Here is a 16,928-nt window from a genome sequence, read left to right as displayed (position 1 = left end):
TCAAGTGATTTGAGTGATTTGATTTGGGTTTTATTTCTAATTGCACTGTGTGGGAAGCAGCCTAAGGATCCCCACCTCCTGGTGTTCTTACCCTGGGTAATAACTCACTTCTTACAGACAGAATATGGCAAAAGGGATGGGGTGTCACTTCCAAAATGAGCTCACAGAAAGACTGGCTTCTATCTTGCATTCTCGTTCTTTCTCTTGCTCTGAAAGAAAACAGCTGCTGTGCTGTGAGCTAGCCTGTGGAGAGGCCCCGTGGCAAGGAACAGACGGTGGTGTCTGGCCAACAGTTCATGAACAACTGAATCCTACTAACGTCCTGTGAGTGGGCCCAGATCGAGGTCCTCCCCATTTGAGTCCTCGGATGAGGCCACAGCCTCAGCTCAGACCCTGACTACAAGTCCATGAGGGACCTTGAGCCACAGGTACACAGTTAAGCTGCACTGGGATTTATTTATAACCCACAGATTCTGTGAGATAACCATTTTTTAATTGTCTTAACTTGTTGTGTTTTGATATGCCTCAACAGATAACTAATGTACATCATTAAATAATTTCTTCTTAGAATTTTTTGAATTCATATGTATGTGTACATCCATTGGAATACATATATATAAATGTATTGTGTGTGCTTGTATATACATTCTATACAATAATTCACTCAGGAAATTAGGTTGAGTAAATGAGTTGTACTTGTGGGACCACTTGGGAGTCCAAGGGAGGATAATGGAAAAATTTAAAGATGGGGGAGATGGGCCAGAATTCTGGCAGGAAATAGAATAATCTTTGATGTTCTACAGAGGTGGGATACTGGTTAGGGTTAAAAGAACAAAACAGTAAATAGTAGGCAGCTAGAGACCAGTCCTTACGGCCCCTGGGCATGAGGGGACAAGGAGAACTGGGACCACAGAGCAGCTGGCATTGCCGCCCAGAGCCCCAGGGCTGGGCAGAGAGGGAGAGGAGAAAAGGGCCTTCAATCACTCTCTGTTGGAGTCTCCATTGGCAGAGCCTGGCCTGGATCCCAGGGATGAGGGAACTGGAGGCCACAATCTGGACGTCAGCCTCTCAGACAGAGTGGAAGGAGAATGGACAGCGGGGAGGGGAGGGGGCAGCTCAAGGAGAATAACTAGCACGGAAGCCAAAAGTTAATGAGGGTTGGGAAAGCCAGTCAAGCTTCTTAGAAAGGCAACGGGATTGTTTTCATAGAAGACAAATGAGACATGAATATTACTCCAGCCTCCTCCCAGGATCCCCTCAGGATTAACGCACAATGACGGACAGGATGGATGTCTAAGGTTCAGCAAGGGGAGGGCTGAGCCAGGGTGGCCCTGACGCGCCTCTTCTGGACGGCTCCTCCGTGGCCTCTGCTGCTGAGCCCGGGAACCAGGTGCCGGGATCAGGCTGAGAGCCCTCAAAAAGGAGAAGCCCAGGGCTCTTCTGCCCTCACTGGAAGTGACAGCTGCTCCCCCTCTTCCCAGGGCCCATCCTCAGTCCTCTGAAGTTCAACAGCACTGACCGCCTCTGAGTACTCCATTCTAAAGTGCACCTGCGAGGCAGCAAGTCTGGAAGCTAAAGGCATTCTTCACCCAAGGGGTCCTGGTTAGAGGTGAGGGGGAAGCTGACGGTTTTGAAATGCCCACTGTGCACTAGATACTGACCGGTACACTCTCAGCTCATCTCATCTCATCCTTAAGCACAATGTTCTGCTGTAATGTCATCCCACTCTCCAGATGAGGGACACTGAGGCTCAGAGAGATGATGAAACTTGCTTCTGTGCATTTATCTAACTAACAGAAAACAGTTTTGCTTTCTGGTTAGGCATAACAGTCAGTTTTCCACAGGGATGGCCGTGCAAGGGAGCAGGTGTGGGGACATAACATGGGAACCCTTTGTACTCCGCTCAGATTTGCTGCAGATCTACAACTGCATTGGGACATGATCTATGAATTGAAAATATATCCCTCCATTCATCAGGCTAAGTCCCAGGCTCTGTAGACAGTATTCATTCAGGTCAGGAGGTAAGTAGAAGGTTGTAGCAGAAAAACAAAACAAAACAAAGGAAGCTTTCCTTTTACACACCCTGGGGAGCAGTCTTCTTTTCAAGGTAGGAGCTGAATGGGTTCACCCCTCAGCCCAAACTCCCATTCTGTGTAAAAGTGTCTGTCTGTCTGTCTGTCTGTCTCTCTCTCTCTCTCAGTGTTGGGGACTAAACCCCAGGCCTCACACATGCTACACAAGCACTCTTTCATTGAGCTATACCCCCAGCCTGAAGTCTACTTTTATCCACCCTTTTCCTTTCTTGAAAGTATCCGCGGGGATCATAGCACCTGAAGTTGGGGAGTGCAAGTATCATGTGTGAAGAAGACAGGGTAATCCATATGAATCTGTAGTTCATGGTCCAAGTGTCACAAGCTGGTGTGTGTGTGTGTGTGTGTGTGCGTCTGTGTGTGCGTCTGTGTGTGTCTCTGTGTGTGTGTGTGTCTATCCTCCACATAACACTTGACCCCCTTCACTTGACACTTTTCTCTGTCACTGGATTAAAGTCTTCATTTAATGACCAAACACATGCATGTCTAGAATAGAGTCCACATAGTAAAGATCCATAATAAATTCCCATGGACACATAATGGATGAAAAACGATTACAGCCACATTAGCCCTGGACAAGATCAGCTGCAAAACAGTCAGTTTCTCAGCCCCCCTGCCATGCCTTTATGTTCCCTGTCTTGACAGCGCACAGATCTGTGGCCTCCAACGCGAGGCTGACACTTCTGCTATTGCTATGGTGGAGGCTGTTATTACGTGTCACTATTTTTGCCTGTTTCTCTCTGCTCTGCCAAATCCCAATGATTCAAGACAGGAGGAAAGACATTGGCAGGGGTTACTACAGGGAAGCAAGATTAAAGAGAAGAACCCTCAGTGGGAAACAAAAGGAAATTCCTTCTCCACCAACTATCCTGTCTTCACCCAAGCACTGCAGAGGAGTGGCACATCCAGGCAGCGCCAGGAACCTGCAGGAGGTGTTAGGAACCTCACTTCCAAAACAACCCCAAACTCTCCCTGTACCTTTTGATCAAGTCCATTTCTGCCTGATCTCTCTTGTTAAGGAGCAGGTTTCGGCTGTTTTCAAAGATATCTTCAATCTGATCTGGCCAGAGGAACAGAGTGCTGTTCAATTTGATGTCCTCTTCTGCAAAACAAAGACAGTCTGCTCTAGGACACTGCTCAGCACGGGGAGAATTAGTTCAGCAAGCCAAAGGGTCAGCCAAAACGGGTGGAGGGTGGCCATGAACGAATGGACCCACTCTGGATGAATGATGCCAACACGTCCTGAGTCCTTACTAGGGCCAGGCTAGAAGGTAGATAGTATTATCATCTTCATTTTTTACAGATAAGAGACAAAGTGGTTAAACCAAGCAGTCAAGGTTACACTGCTAGATGACAGAGTAGAATTTGTCTAACAATCCCCAAGTCTATGTTCTAACGACTCTGTTTTATTGCTGAGTAGTCAGAAACCTGGACTTAAGTTCTGGTTCCACATTTCGAACCATCTTACTTCATCTGAGCTTATTTCCCTTTGGTTAAATGGCTGTAATGGTATCAAAGGCAGATGCCCTGCCACCGTGGCTCTGGTCAAATTAAATGCACTGGGTTTCCTTATGACTTTCAGAGGCAGAGACAATGAGAGAGTCCAGTGTCCAGGGCACAGCTCATAAACGTATGCATGGAGGGCTAGGGAACCCCTTTCCACTTCCACACCCATCTTGCCCTCACATCAACACCATCCCCAATACACACACACTATGAACACCAGATAACACACAGGTGTTCTCAGATGGAAAGTGGCTTGTGGAGATCATTCTAACTTTTGCTTCAGGGTTCCAACCTTACTTCAGAACTCCAACTTGACCCAAGAAGTCTTTAGAGGGCTTTGAACCTTTCTTTCCTTTTCGGATATGCAGGAGCATGAAGGAAAGTAACCTGGTCCTCCCTCAAAGATGGGACTGTATTAAGGTTATAGAAAAGCAAGGATTCTGCATTTGGAAGTGACATTTCCAGAAATATCAGACACAAGATGCCCAAGACAGGCATCTAAGAGCTAGAGTCTCTAGATGCATTTTCCTTTTGTCTAAGAAGATTCCCTTTGTGTGATTCAAATCCCTGTGAGGAGGAGTATGGAATCAGTGCTTCCACCTCATCGGGGCAGCTGAAAAGTAGCCCTTCTAATATTTAGTGGTAGGATTCCTACATCCCTTTCCCCACCAACTTCTTATTCCTAAAAATAGAAATTTATTTGATCTTCTACATACATATGAAAATAAAATAAGCAGGTAGGCACGCATGGCATGGACTCACGGGGCAAGTCTGCATAGTCCATCAGGAACTCCAGCCGCTCACTTGCATCTCTAAGTTGTCTCCTGAGTTTGAACACAGTGACATCGCTGGATTTCTTTAAGAATTCAATGAGAAGCACCAGCTCCTTAGTGTTGGCAGGAATCTCACTGACTCTGTCGGCAATGGTGTTGTACTGATTACAAATGCTGCAGAGAAAGAAATGGCTGCCATCATCACTGTCATCATCACCATCATCATCATCATCAAAAATGTCTTCTTACGAGACCCATCGTGCTAAAGACATAAACCTTATTGAGAAGACCACAACATGGTTTACCAAGTTTTCTCTGCCTATGAACCCTTGCCAGATGATACTCATGTGCACACCACATCCCAGGGATGGTCACAATAGTAATGGTGCCACGTAATGACAGGTATTAAGCTCTTCCAAGGTACCATGCCCCATTCTAACCATTTACATATGTTAATCATTTAAAACTTACAATTACAAAAGATACGTACTATTACTATCTACATTTGGTGATGGAAGAAAGTGAGTCTGAGTAACTTTTCCCCAGGCAAAACAGTTGCTAGGTATCAGAGCGAAGATCTAAATTTTGGTTCATTGACTATAAAGCTCATAGTCTGAATGAATAAACCATACCAACTCTCATGGGCAGAGCAAAAGAGTAAGAATATCAACACTACCAACAACTCTCCTCACATTTTATGGTAAATGGAGCACCAAATTAATCATAATCACCATCTTATCAGTACACCAGCAAGTTTATTCTTATGTAATGGACCTGAATTCCCTATCATTCTTACTCCGGGGCAGAAAAAAATCTTGAACTAGAACTTCAGTCTGGTCATTGCCAGAAGGCGCAAGTTCTGGTCACTTTGATTCTCTGGTTAGTGTCAAACATTATTGCTAATTACACAGAATGATGATACCTGCTATTGGTGTCCCGATTTACATCCACTTGATATTGAATCAAACGGTCTTTGAGATTTTGGGCTCGCTCGCAGAGATCATAATTGAGGAACATGGTGTCAAGGCAGAACATGGCTAAAGGCACGGTAATGTGCATAGATGCGATTTCATTTCTCCGCTTTTTTATGCCATTGATACTCTGCAGAAAGGAGCACATTCAGTAGCTTGATTTGACTTTGAGCTTCCATCCATTTGCCCCAGCCTCCTCCACGGCAAACACCAGTTCAATACTGAGAATTATATACCCTAATGAAACACAATGACTACTCTGTGGATTGACTGTAGCACATACCACCAGGGTGTGAAATATCAACAGGAGTCTCCTACCGTCACGAAATCATCAATATCATGATTTTCTTTCAGGAAAGCAGTGATGTTTTGCTCTGCCGTGTTATCCAATAAGTCATCGTACTTTTTGTATACATTTAAATATCTTCCATGTTGAAGAACATAAAATCAAGAACACAAATACAGGTCAACAAATCAGAAGAGTCAGAGTGACCATCAAAACAGACAATAGCATTAAAAAAAAAAAAAAGAATCCAAACCAGGAAAGTGAAATGTAATGTGGCAAAGGGTACCTCAAACTGGGAATTCTGAATTTTGACTTTCAATTTGTCACTTTCTTGCTGCATGAACTTAGATATTTGGGGTTTTCAAAAATCGGTGTTTTCAATTTTAAGGGGAAATGATAATTCATACCTTAGAGGATTGTCATAAATTTTTTTTTAAATTTCTTTATTAGTTCTTGATGGACCTTTAATTTATTTACTTATTTATATGTGGTGCTGAGAATCAAACCCAGTGCCTCACACATGCTAGGCCAGTGCTCCATCACCGAGACACAACCCCAGGCCCTGGATTGTCATAAATCTTAACTCTAAATATACACACATATATACTTATGCATATATATGCAATTGTGTATATGTATATATAGCAATTAATACTATGCTTACAGTGAATGTACAATAAATATTAGTTCCCATCCATCCTTCCAGTTCCAAAATTCTATGTCTAATTTTAAGAAGAAAATTTGGAGTCAATTAACCTCAAGTGTATTAAATAAAAAAAAATTTGTTTTCACCCTAGAGAAGTGGCTGAACAGATTTTCCCAAAATTGACAGATATATTTGGGATGGTCTATTTTGAAATAAGTTTGAATTAAAATCAAGGTGATACTCAGTGAGCAGAATTCGGTGGAGCCCACAGGTTTCCAAGTGTTGGAGAACACATCGGAAACTTTGAAACTGAGATGCAGAGAGAAGCCCATGAAGCTGTCATTCCAGAAAGACAAAGTGTACATATAAGTTTCCATGAACAGAGAAAACAGGTGTTTCAAATAAAAATCTCCACTTAAATTCCTGAGGGCAGGGCTTCCAATTCCAAGACCATGGTTTTCAGTTTAGGTTAGTACTTGTTCTCCAATGGAGGTGATTTTGGCCTGCTGGGGATATCTGGCCATGTCTGGAGGCACTTGGGGTTGACATTTAGCAGGTAGCAGCTGGGGATTCTGCTGAGCATCTAACCACATGAAGAACAGCCTCCCATGATACAGAATTGTCCCATTGAAAAATTCAATAGAGTACAGTCAAGAAACCTTGGTTAAGGGAATCAGATGTCCTTGCTTGCCTGAGACAAAGTTTATACCCACTGTCCCATGGTGTTAATAACCCTCCTTTTACTCTTAAGGAATCTCAGTTTGGAAGTGATCACCCTAAAATAGTCACTTCCCCATATGCAGCTGTGAGGTGTTCTACAGTGTGACAATGACAGGATTCAGATAACTGTTCCTCGGGCCCTCTCCTTCAATTCCCACTTCCAAAAAGATCTGAGAAAACAAAGTTGTATCAACACTCATTTGGTGGCAAAAGCTGGCTTGAATTAATGTGAGGTTACTGATGTGAATATTTGCAGGTTTTACAGCAGAAACATGAATATATTGCCCTAGACCTTACAGAAGCTGCCACTAATATATGATAGATGACTTCTCTAAAATCCAGAAATTTTTTAATGCCAAAATCCATCTGGTCCCATGACTTTCAGATAATGGAGATGGATCTACAACTGAATTCAAATTCTGGCACTCCTATTTACTTCTGGTGTAACATCAGGAAAGTTACAGTTTCCCCATCGGTAAAATGGGGGTAAACAGTAATACCTACATAAGTACTGGCAAGTCATACTATGTACGTGTTTCAGATTTGCGGAAACAGGAATTGCTTATTTCTTGACAGTTAACCAACACCAAAAGACTGAGTAGTAAAGTTATAGCTAAACCAACTTACTTGTGAGGGCCAACTTGATTTTTCTGAAATACCTCAAACGTTTGATCCACAAAATCAGAAACAAGTTTTTCTTTACTGTCAACAGTTCCAAGGATCAGGTTATATCCTTTCAACTCTGGGAACAGGACAGATTCCACCTAGAGCAGAAAGCACTTTTGGATGTCAAGGCATGAGAAGAGACACAATACCCAAATGCAAGATCTCTAGCAATGGACTAGTTTCGGGGAAACCAGCTCATTTTCCTTCTGTTTCCTCTCGGGTGGTACAGGAACCACCCTTCTGTTCCCTCTACCTCTATTCTCTCTTCTCTTCTTGCCTGGATCACTCCATCCCCCACCCGCCCCCTATGAGAACATTATAGTTATACATAGTAGTTGGGTTCATTTTGACAAAGTCACACATGGGGGAATTTGATTTACTCCATTTCAGTTCCCATTCCCCCACCCTTCCCTCCTTTCACCCATCTTCCCATTCTTCTGCTGCTCTACTGATCTTCCTTTCACTATTTTTTTTCTTTTTTTTTAGTTGTTGAAGGACCTTTATTTTATTTACTTTTATGTGGTGCTGAGGATCGAACCCAGGGCCTCACATGGGCTAGGCAAGCGCTCTACCACTGAGAGACAACCCCAGCTGCTATTCATTTTTGATAGGTGCTTTTTACATACACATAAAGGTGGAATTCCTTTCATTAAACATGTTTTCAATGTTTACGTACGTTGAAGCTTGCATTAGTACTACATTCCCTTTTATGGCTGAATAATAATCTATAATATGGTCAAATTTTGTTTATCCAGATTTTGCTAGATTCATTCTGCATTTCCTCCCCTTTGCCATCCCTCTCCTCTCCCCTCTTGATCTCCTTCTTCTATTCCACTGACTTGTCTATAGCTTTATGATTGGATTACTCCTCTTTCGGCTCCCTGCTCCTTTCAAGTCTCATGTCTTTAGAGAGTCCTCCTGGGCCCCCAGTGGATCTTGGCTTTCTCTCTAAGTTTACCTTCTGAACTTTTTCTGCTTGGCACTCATCACAATTGCAATTAAATGAATTTGTAATGAGCTGTTCAAGGTATTCCCTAGAATATAAATACCATGAGGACCTGGATCGTATTTGACTTCTTCACTATTGTATCCCCATGGCCTAGCAAGAGTTTGGCACTTAGTAGGTGCTCAATAAAAAATGATTATTGTAGTGGTGTGCCCCTCTTCCCCCACTACTCATTTTTATTCTCTAATAAAAACTACTGCAGACGTGGGTTCTAATTCTAGCATCAGTAGAGTAAATGTTCTTAAGTAAATGACTTTAAAAAGGAGTAGACTAGATTATCTTCTTATCTCAGGGGATGGGAAAACCTATGACTTTGTGATTATAAGGCAGTGAGTGTCAATCCTGAACACTATGAATCCAACTTCCTAATGGCACATGCGTGTCTCTAAGATTACTCTCATTTTAATGATTCCCATGGGCTGAAAAGTCCCTGCTAGGGACCCACTGCCTCCTACTGCTTCTCTGCTAAGGAAGTTTTTTAGCGATTGGCCCCAAGAAAGATCTTCAGAGTGCTTCTGTAAGATACATGTCTTATAAATTATATGCCTTTGATAAGACTGTATTGGTTTATGGGGTTGGGGATGTGGCTCAGTGGTAGAGCACTTGCCTACCATGCACAGGCCCTGGGTTCAATCCCCAGCATTGCAAAAGAAAAAAAAAAGTGCATTGGTTTAGACAGGGGGGGAAACAAATGCAACAATGATGTACCTTACAGAAATAGAGCAAGCAATTATGAAATTCATCTGGAAGAATAAAAAACCCAGAATAGCTAAAGCAATCCTCAGTAGAAAGAGCGAAGCAGGGGGTATTGCAATACCAGATCTTCAACTCTATTACAAAGCAATAGTAACAAAAACGGCAAGGTATTGGTACCAAAAATAGACAGGTAGATCAATGGTACAGAATAGAGGACATGGACACAAACCCAAATAAATACAATTTTCTCATACTAGACAAAGGTGCCAAAAATATGCAATGGAGAAAAGATAGCCTCTTCAATAAATGGTGCTGGGAAAACTGGAAAACCATATGCAATCTAAAGGTTTTTAACAGTCCAGGTACAACTTTTCTTGCTGTGGCCATCTTTGCAGACCTTGGCTGAAAACAAGAAGATGGAGAAACTGGCATTGGTCTACAGCATGGGTAAAAGGTCTGGGGCAGCACAACTGGTACCATGGCCATGCAACAGATCCCGTGAGAGATTGCTGACCTCCACTGCATGGTTTAAAAACCAGGATTAGCCAAAGGAGTCAAAGATCTGCATTCTTCCTTTCTTTTTTTAAATTTTTTTTTTAGTGTTGGGGATTGAACCCAGGACCTTGATCACCTCAGGGAAAGAAGTCCTTCAATCCAAAAATGAAGAAATATCTCTTGTTGCCTCTTGTTGTTGCTTTTGGTCCTGGGGATGGAACTCAGAGACTCTCAACCACTGAGTCACATTCCCAGCCCTTTTAATTTTCTATTTTGAGACAAGGTCTTGCTAACTTGCTGAGACTGGCTTTGAACTTGCAATCCTCCTGCCTCAGCCTCCCGAGCCTCTGGGATTACAGGCTTGTGCCACTGGGCCCAACCTCTTGTTGCCTTTCAAAGTGGCAGTTCTCCCATGCCCTAGAGAGCAGTCTGGGAAACGGAAACGAGCAATCCTGTCCTTTCCAGGTAATTAACTGCGGCTTTCTTTCTGTTCCCCTCCCTGGCTCTCTGATCTTGGACTCCCTGGTCTTGACATGGTTCCCAGTGCTTCCACGGACCTGTCCAGGCACTTCTCTGACTTGGCGTTCCCTGGCACATTGAGGGAGAGGGCTTGCCTTTTAGGAGACAGACTGACCTTTGGCTCCTCTTCATAGTCACGTATACATTTTTCCTCACCACGAAAGTAATGCGGCAACATGACAGTTAACGCTGATTTAAATTCTCCTCCTTGCATTTTTAGTTTTATAAAACCCTTCCCTTACTTCACCCAGCTTCCCTTTATTTCTGCCTCATTCACTTCTTTTCTGCACCAGTCAGGATTAGAGAGCATCCTGTTTCCCTCAGTCACACTGCTGAGACGAACAGCCTCTAATATTTACTTTTGCTTTCTTTAGTAACTTTCCCAAACAGGCCTCCGTTCTGCACCTTGAATGCTATTTACCTTATTTCCAAAAGTTTCTTACTGAATTTTCTGTCTCCCAACCGAAAACTTATGTTTAATTGTAGATAAGGCAAGACAGGTAGGGAATGGGGGAACTGCCAACTCGCTGCTGTTCTCAGATATATTTTGTAGAGACTCAACCTAAGAAACTACAATTTGATTTTTCACTGTTGATTAGAATAGCCCGAGACACCCGGGGAGGGAGCCCGTGCTATGGGCCTCATTCCATGGAGAACTCAGAGACCCTGTGCTTTTTTTCTCCTAGTCTGGTGGAACAGCTTCCAAAACCTGGCACAAATTGTCACCTGTGAGGATGTCTTCTTGCCATTACAGTCCACTAAGTCTGGATAGCACCAGCCTCTGCTGGACCATCTGCAGCAGCTGCCGCCCAGTTGCCGGCTCTCCTATCTTAGCTGCTTGCAGATGTTGCTGATCAACAGCAGTGAAGGAGGCCTTGAGTGGTGTGTTCTTATCTGGTCCCAATCTCCACACTTATCCCTTCAAATCAGAGTCTTTTCTTTCATTTCCTTCCTAGGAATACTGGTGACAGGCAAGCTGCCCTCCTTCACCCCCTGTACACACCCAATTCTCATGTTCACCATGCTTGGTTGAGATCAAAACTCCAAATGCAGAGACCTCTGCTGCAATCAACTGGAACCTTCAGCTTCACAGGCTTCCCTAGAAACCTCTTCTCTGATCTTGATTTCTTAGAACTCTCTGTGTACAGGATTATCAAGAGAGGAGAACTCAAAAGTGTACAAGCATATATTCTAGAGAGAATGAGAAAGAAAGAGAAAACAAGAATCTACAGCTCCCTCCCCATATGGGATGGGACGCTGGGTCTCTCATCACACCAAACACCTGGAGGGAATTAGATGGGTGTTAAACAATGCGGATGATCCTGTCTAATAGCAAAGCTTTGCTCTTAAGTGTCTGTTTCTGAGTAGCAATTCCACCCTGGGAAGTAAACAGGAAAGTACTTGGGCCAGGAAGGGAAGCTTTGTCTCTGGAAGCCTACATGGCAAAGAAACAAACCAACAGAACTTCAAAATGAAATCAGATCCAGTTTTACAAATATTCCTGGCAAGTTCATGGCAACCAATCCATAATGAATTTTTAGCCCAAGTTGGATATGGCAGCAGACACATCTGCTCCTTGGAAGTTGACATCATGAAGGGACCATACTCTCTCAAAAACAACTCTTAATGCCCTTGCTAGAAGCACAATCCTGGGCTGCACTGACCTTTCTTTATGGCCCACATAATCTTTCTGGGGGCATATTCAGGATCTACTCCCAAAATAAAACTTCCCAACTGAATATCACACCCCCTATGTCTTATACAATCAACCACTTAAAACATATTTTATTCAAAAGGTGAGTAAAGATACGAATGAGTGATTAAGTGAATAAATACTATACCTTGGGGATCCCATCAGAGTTCTTAATAATTTCCAAGAAAGAATTCTTTATCAATTCCCAGCAGGCATCAAAAGATGGATTAAATACAATAATGGGTTCTTGGACTTCAAGTTTGATCATAATTAGCTGGGGTATGAAGAAATCCATCTCTTTGTAGGGCTCCTCAAAGTCATTTCCATCCTTCAGGAAATATAAGGTATGGCAAATGTCACCAGATTGGGCCTCCCAAAGTCAAGGGAGTGAAAGTCGTGCTTTCATAGTGCTGAGCACCAGAAAGGGAAGTGAACCATATCACATACTGTGCATGTTTAAAACACAGGCAGGGCACAGCCTAACCCACCCTGAACTCCTGCTCCTTCCCTCTCCCCAAAGCCCTTGTTCAGTATTTTTTATTTTGCTTAATGTTTCCTGTACTCTAATTTACCAATCCTTCCCACCCTTCGAAATTCAGCTCTGGGAAGCCTCCCTCCCTGGATAAAATCTCCTCCACTTCTGAACTTCATGGGATTTTATTTTTATCTTTTGCAGAATTTTAAACTTAAAGGGTGGGATCTATGTCTGATCCATCTCTCTCCTCCAAAATATCCAATACAGTATTTGGCATGTAGTAGATGATCAATAAAAATTAGTTAACTAAATCCAAAAGCATGATTAGTTATCCGTACATCCCTAATGGCAGTGCTTATGAGTGCCTATTTCAGACATTCAAAACATCAGTCTTCCTAGAACAGAAACACAGACTTAAAGATATTTCTAATTTTCTACAAAAGGTAGATACCTTTCATGAACTAGAGTACCTAATGAATTTTCCTTAGGGAGATGTAAAGGACTTGTGCAGTAATTAGAGTTAGAGATTTCTAGATTTAAGGTAGAACATTTATTGAACATCTAATAAATTTCCCTTTTGTGCTGACACAGAAACTTTTACGATTTCCTTTGTGTAGAATTTCAGAATGAGATTTCTCTCCACATCTGGGTTTCTTTTGCTTGGCAAAGCAGATGCTTATAATAACATCTACAATGTCATCCTCCAGTTTTGAGTGCTAACACTGCAGTCAAAAGTCAGCAGCATTGTTTTCTATATTCATTAGCAAAAGGCCAATTATTCACTTTACTTGGAAATATACTTAAAACTTAAACCTTTTATAACCAGGAGAGTTTTAATTTTTATTACTCTTTGTAAGGTGAAATATGTAATGGTTCCAAAGGACTCTTCCTTGATCCCTACGCTGTGTCTCAACTGAGGGAATTCTGTCATGCTTTGAAAACTAGGACTTCGTGCTTTAGATTTTTATTTTTACTTCACTGAAGCAGTTTCATGAAGAAAGTTACTACTTAGGTCAACAGAGCCTTTTGTTTCTGGAGGGTTCCCCTTTCAAAGAACAAAGTCACTATGGTCAATGGATACACACAACAGTCCCTAAATAGCAAGCCGAGGGTTGATAAAAAACTTCTTTAACTCCTTCCTTGTACCAGAGATGACAAAAAGTGCCCTCCACCTTACTGTAAGAGCTGTGTATTCCATTTTATGCAATCTTTCTTTAAAATGTCTTGGGGAGATAGCTCAGTCGCTAGAGTGCTTGCTTTGTAAGCACAAGACCCTGGGTTCGATCCCCAGCACCCCAAAAAAATAAATAAAATAAAATAAAATGTCTTAACAACTCCTCTACTTTGGTGGGGTTTTTAGCCAGTGCATTAATCCTCAGGAAAGTTTATTGTGTATTTAGACGTAATTTTTGTAAACCAATAAATGCCCATTGTGTTCAAATCCAGAATTCTGCTTTTGGGCTTGGTTTGCAGCTGAGGACACACATGATGGCATCCTAGTTGTAACTAGTTCTTTTCCTCCAAGAGAACCCAGGGCAGAGCCCCAACATACCTTGTGTATCATGAAAAGGGAAACAAGGTCCTCGAGGGACCTAATGACCAGCTCTCTGAGCTGGAGTGACATGAAGGAGGCAACTGAAGCGAAATATTCCTCGATACTGCGAGAGGAGTCATAGTCGCTCTTGGGAGCGAAGCGGACCCAGTGTTCCTTCTGTGAGACAAAAAGCTGGGCACAGGTCGGGATCCACCTGTGAAGAGAGGAGGGCATCCTCTAAGCAGCTCTCTGGGCTCCGGGAAGCCTTCTCTGCACCCCGGCAGATGCTTCATTTCCCACTAAGCAGCCTTGACCATTTCATCATCCTGGGTACTTCACCTGCAAACACCCCTTTCCTGGAAGGCAGTCAGATTTGAATTGAGAGGCTGTTCCTCCACTGACCATTTGGGAATGCACAGAGGGTGTGGGTGGCCTGTCCTGCTGAAAGTCTATGACTCCTTTATAATTAGAGATTGGGGTAAAGTGGCATAAGGAACTGGAATGTTCTGTCCAACTTTTCTCTCCAGCAGGCACTTGGTCTCTGATTTAGACTTTGTAGAGAGAAAAAGGGGGAAGGAAATAAACTTGGGAGAAGAAACACCATTGTGGCAGTGGGTACTCAAGAGTTGTGCATAGAAATGAGACAACCAAAAGAAGAAATGGGTGCCTTATTATTTTTTTCTTTTTATCACACTTCTCCCAATTTCTTTTTCTTTTTCTTTTTTTTTTGTGGTGCTGTGGGTTGAACCCAGGGCCTTGTGTTTACAAGACAAGCACTCTACCAACTGAGCTAAATCCCCAGCCCACTTCTCCCAATTTCTAATAGCCACTGGCTATTTCATCCTATCATGTTTGTTCTCTGATCTACTCCAGCAATCTAAGTATCTAGCGTCATATCTGTAAAGATAATAGTTATTAATTGAGCAGCTGCTATGTGTCAACGATGACAAACACATTTTCTCTGATAAGCAGCAGTTATTCTTATCCCATTTTATATAAGTTCATGTCTCTGACTCTGCATATAGTCCTGCATACATTTGCAAAGGGGAAAAAATGTGTCTAAGCATCCGAAAACCCTCTAAGTTTGCAACCTTGAGGTTGTTCATCTGGACCATCTGAATAAAAGTTTTTCAAATACACTGTCCTATAGCCCATTGAAGCCTAAAGGATTTCAGAGGGAGGAAATGAGAGTGGTATCCTCCCAAGGAAAAGCAATTAGAGAATTTCCAAAAGGCAGAGGAAGCCTGGGAGCCAGGGGCAAAGAGCAGTCATACATGAGGCTTCCAGGGTATGGGAACTTGGAAGGAAGGGGACAGAGTCTGTGCAACCCCCAGATGGGAAATCGGCTTTCATTCCTGAGTGTTCCATCTCTATGGGGCTGTGATGCAGCCCCATTCTGAGGCTAGGCACTGACTTGGTGAGGAGAATTTGGTGTGCTTCCAGGCAATGGTTCTGGATCACTTCCCAATATTCGCTAGGCTGCAGAGGCAGTTTTCCTTCCAGTATTTCTGCTGTTCGAACAAACCTGAGGTCTCTAAATCTGCCAAAAGAGAGGGAGAAAATTCCTAAGCTGAAAAACTAATAAAATAATGAATTTTATAGGAAAGGTTCAAAAGGCAAATGCTCTTACTTTTCAATGAGAAGAAACTGAAGCAGAGTAAAACTCTTTTTTTTTTTTTGGTACTGGAGATTTAACCCAGGGGCTACAACCCCACTCTTTTTTGTTTTTTATTTCGAGACAGGGTCTCACTAAGTTGCTCACAGCCTTGGTAAATTGTTGAGGTTGGTCTTGAACTTGCGATCCTCCTATCACAGTCTCCTAAGCTGCTGGGATTACAGGCATGTGCTACAGCACTTAGCAAAACTCATTATATCCTAAAACCTGCAAGTCTAGTCTTTTACTTTCTTTTTTTTTTTTTTTTTGGTTGTGGGATACTGGGGATTGAACTCAAGGGTACTTGGTATTTTATTTAGAGATAGGGTCTCACTGAGTTGCTGAGCACCTTGCCATTGCTGAGACTGGCTTTGAACCTGAGATCCTCCTGTCTCGGCCTAAGTCTAGTCCAAAAGAACTCTTGCAATGAGGAGCCAGAGAAGTTCGCTCAACAGGTGGTAAATGATCCTTATGCACCTCCCTCTGGGGAGTGGAGCTTTGACACCGATGGGTATTTGGCTGGCTGGGAACTTGGTTCTAAAGCACCATCCAAAGTTCTTTCCAACAGAGAAGGTGCAGAGGACAGGGCCATGCACAGCACCATCTTCATCATCCACTGGGCTTCACCCCAACCTCAGTGTGGCTTCCAGGGTGAGCTACAGAGGACTCCCTGGATCGGAACCAAAAAAGTCGCCGACTTATTTTTTCTTCTCGCCACTGTGAGAGTGAAGCAAAGCCCAATAGGGAGAAGACCCAAGAGTCTTCCACACCCTTGGGGGATTTAAAAAAAATATATATCTCTAATCAATTATTTGTGATTGCTTCTTTTTAGTTATACATGTGCATGGAGTTTATCTTATTCTAATTAGGGCCCCAGTCTTGTGGATGTACATGATGGTGGGATTCACCAGGGTTAATTCCCATACAAACATGGGAGTTATGTCAGATTCTTTCCACTCTTTCCTATTCCTATCCCCTTCCTTTGACAAATACTCTGAATTTCTACTCTCCCCCTTCTTATTGTGGGTTGGTTTTCACATATTAAAAAAAACATTCATCTGGGGGATCTTTTCAAAATCGAAGCCAGATCATGTCACTCTGCTTGAAACCCTCCAATGACTTCCCACATCAGAGTAAAAGCCAGAATCCTTGACTAGGGCACGCAGGTCCCCCACAGCCTGGGCCTTCTCTCCTGCTC

The 16,928-nt window shown here is 42.8% G+C and overlaps 1 protein-coding gene and 1 non-coding gene across 6 annotated transcripts in view; one reads left to right on the top strand and one right to left on the bottom strand.

Annotated features, from left to right (window-relative positions):
* The window catches only part of Dnah3 (dynein axonemal heavy chain 3), a 168,662-nt gene that overhangs the window by 136,418 nt on the left and 15,316 nt on the right, over positions 1–16,928 (bottom strand). For all 5 annotated transcript variants that reach the window (XM_047534211.1, XM_047534213.1, XM_047534215.1 and 2 more), the window contains exons 9-16: positions 15,491–15,616; positions 14,095–14,290; positions 12,216–12,395; positions 7,620–7,756; positions 5,659–5,764; positions 5,292–5,470; positions 4,359–4,543; positions 3,069–3,192 (exon numbers count right to left, since the gene is read on the bottom strand). In XM_047534211.1, coding sequence (XP_047390167.1) covers positions 3,069–3,192; positions 4,359–4,543; positions 5,292–5,470; positions 5,659–5,764; positions 7,620–7,756; positions 12,216–12,395; positions 14,095–14,290; positions 15,491–15,616 — 1,233 coding nt within the window. The remainder of the gene's footprint in view (positions 1–3,068; positions 3,193–4,358; positions 4,544–5,291; positions 5,471–5,658; positions 5,765–7,619; positions 7,757–12,215; positions 12,396–14,094; positions 14,291–15,490; positions 15,617–16,928) is intronic.
* Positions 9,241–9,312, top strand: Trnag-acc (transfer RNA glycine (anticodon ACC)). The gene has a single exon. It is a non-coding gene; the product is annotated as a tRNA-Gly (tRNA).

Source organism: Sciurus carolinensis, chromosome 18 (assembly GCF_902686445.1).
Source record: "Sciurus carolinensis chromosome 18, mSciCar1.2, whole genome shotgun sequence".
Lineage (NCBI taxonomy): Eukaryota > Metazoa > Chordata > Mammalia > Rodentia > Sciuridae > Sciurus > Sciurus carolinensis.
This window is presented reverse-complemented; position numbering and strand designations above follow the sequence as displayed.